The sequence below is a fragment of the Aplysia californica genome, unplaced genomic scaffold, assembly GCF_000002075.1.
Source record: "Aplysia californica isolate F4 #8 unplaced genomic scaffold, AplCal3.0 scaffold00153, whole genome shotgun sequence".
In the NCBI taxonomy this organism is placed as follows: domain Eukaryota; kingdom Metazoa; phylum Mollusca; class Gastropoda; order Aplysiida; family Aplysiidae; genus Aplysia; species Aplysia californica.
Window position 1 is genome coordinate 988,349 of NW_004797423.1, and position 2,672 is coordinate 991,020.

Here is a 2,672-nt window from a genome sequence, read left to right on the forward strand (position 1 = left end):
GAGAGAGAGAGAGAGAGAGAGGGGGAGGAGACATACGTACGTACAGACAGACAGACAAACAGACAGACAGACAGACAGACAGAGATAGAGTAGGAGCGAGGGGAAGGGAGGAGAGGCTTTAATAAAGCAAAATGAGGTGGGTTTTTGTCTTGTTCACTGCAAGCTTTTGTTCGTTGGGGACATTTTTTGATTTAGAAGTAGAAGATGGGTAGATTTTGGCTGAAGGCTATATATATGTCTCTTTCGTGAATTTTTTGCAATATTTATAATTTGTGTAAATGGATCTTTCGCAATATATTCAAGCTTTTATTGCACTTGGCTATCCCTCTGTATAGATATGACAACAGACAGACAGACAGATAGATAGATAGATAGACAGACAGACAGATAGAAAGACAGACAGACAGACAGATAGAAAGATAGATAGACAGACAGACAGACAGACAGACAGACAGACAGACAGACAGACAGACAGATAGATAGATAGATAGATAGCGTACAACTGAGGCCTGGGATTATGTCAAGAATTTTATTGAGGGTTTTGAGTTTGTTTGTTGGTGTTTGTTTTGTTGTGTGTTTGTTTGTTTTTTTTGTCCGTTCTTATATAGGCCTATGGGGTTATTTCTGTATTAACGTTAAGTAGTAGTTAATAGTATCATATACCTTGTACCTCCACTATTCAGGTGATCAAAATCCATTGCCAGGCCAGCTTTTGCATTCAGGAAAGGGTTACAATGGAGGAACTTCCTTCTAACGTGAGCTCACAGCTTGCGACGGAGTAAGACGAAAGTGGAGAGCAAAACGATTGAAGGGGGGCTCCTTTTAACTTTTAACACTGACACTATACGCCAGTGCATCATAAGAAGATGTCGGAAACAGCCCTGGCAATGACACAAGCTACAGAGCACACACAGAGTATTTACAAAGGGATCAACGACACGAGCCCGATAAAGGAGAAGAACGCAGAGCTGTTGAGTGACGAGGTGGCCCATCTAGTGATGCAGGTTCTCATGTTTTATGCCACGCCCACCATCTCTGTCCTCGGCATCACGGGCAACGTCTTCAGCATGATCATCCTCCTGAAACACGGACTCCACAAGTGCTCCAACATCCTCCTCTTCTGTCTCGCCGTGAGCGACACCACCTTCCTCGTAGCTTTCAACAGTGTGCCTAAAATTCTGAACGAAGTGACTGGAGTCCCGATGGCGTGGGCCTACAGCAGACAAGCGGCTCATGCTTCCTATGTGTTTTACACCTTTTTCCACATTGTGGACTATGCAGCGGGGTTGAGTTCTTTGGCTATCCCGATGCTGATAACGATGGAAAGGCTTGTGGCTGTGTACTTTCCGATGAAGTTCTCGGTGATTGTTACTCCTTTCCGGACTTGGAGTGCGGTGGCGATTGTGTACGCCTACTGGCTTGTGGTGTACATTTATTCTTCGTTTTGGTTTGAGTTCCAATATAAATACGACCCGAAACTGAACATTTCCGTGGGAATAATAGGACGGTCAGACCTTTATTATGAAGAAGTAGAAGTAAGCAAAGCGTTAGACGAAGTAATCAGGTACCTTACTCTGAAAATCCCACCGGGTTTTACCCTCGTTGGGTGTATTCTTATCTCTGTGAAGATCAAACTGGCGTCTGTCAAACGACAGAAAATGACGTCAGCTGGAGCAGCGAAGGACGCCAAGTCGAACCGCACGAGCAAGATGCTCCTAGCTGTGTGTGCTATGTACACAGTTACCTGCGGAATCCTCGCCCTGCCCACATATCTACCTCAGTACGGCTACTACACCATGACAGGCGACGCCCCCAACAACGTTGGCAGAATCGGCTACCAGGTCGTCAACATGGTCGTCTGCATAAACGGTTCCTGTAATTTCATCGTGTATGTTGGCATGAACAAGAATTTCAGGGACACCTGGAAGTCATTGTTCACCCGTTGCCGTTTTAAGAGGAAACCCGCTCCGCAATCTCAAAAGGGACAAGCCCAAAAACGTTTTGAGTATAAGAATTGATCCCCACTCCTGTATGTGTGTGATTCCGTGGAAACCTAACAGACAGTGAAGATTTCTTTTTGAGATGTCGTCAAAGATAGGCCTAGACACTGTACGTTAATTTCTTTACCGACCAAGATTTCATGGAATATATAAAGATAGACAATTTCTATATCTGCTTTGTTTGCCAAGAAAATGCACTTTATTGCCGTGATTTTTAAAAAAATGTAACGTATAAGTTAGCATAATGTTTAACTAAACAGTCATAGATGCAGATGGCCCTGGTTCAAATCCCTAACGAGGTACTCTGAACTTGGCTTGTTTATAGAGTTTTAAAAGCTCTCCACCATTTAGCTCAGTCCTTTCGGAGACGAACGTTAAATTCTGAGGTCCCGCCTCTTAAATAACCTAACAATGTTGAAAGGGACGTTAAAACAATACAGTTTCGTACATTTGACACAATTATACGTCATTTCGCAAGCAGGTCCCGCCAGACCTTCTGTTAAGAGATGGCACACCAATAGGAATGTTTACCCAAATAAATACATACTATGAATTTGATGCATTCATAACTTTAAAAAACGTACACAGCCCAATTCCCCAGCATCTGTTGCGCAGTATTTATGCACTTTGCCATCACAAGCAGGAAACCCAATTTCGATTCTTGTGCAGGGA

The 2,672-nt window shown here is 43.5% G+C and overlaps 1 protein-coding gene across 1 annotated transcript; it reads left to right on the forward strand.

Annotated features, from left to right (window-relative positions):
• Window positions 1–866: 866 nt before the first annotated feature.
• LOC101858935 (neuropeptides capa receptor-like) lies at window positions 867–2,018 on the forward strand. The gene has a single exon (XM_005097406.1). It carries the CDS (start codon window positions 867–869, stop codon window positions 2,016–2,018), a length of 1,152 nt encoding a protein of 383 aa, XP_005097463.1.
• The last annotated feature ends 654 nt before the right edge of the window (window positions 2,019–2,672 follow it).

What these genes read in the sequence shown, in the direction of transcription:
- LOC101858935 (XM_005097406.1), top strand. Translation starts at nt 867, where the DNA reads ATGTCGGAAACAGCCCTGGCAATGACACAAGCTACAGAGCACACACAG.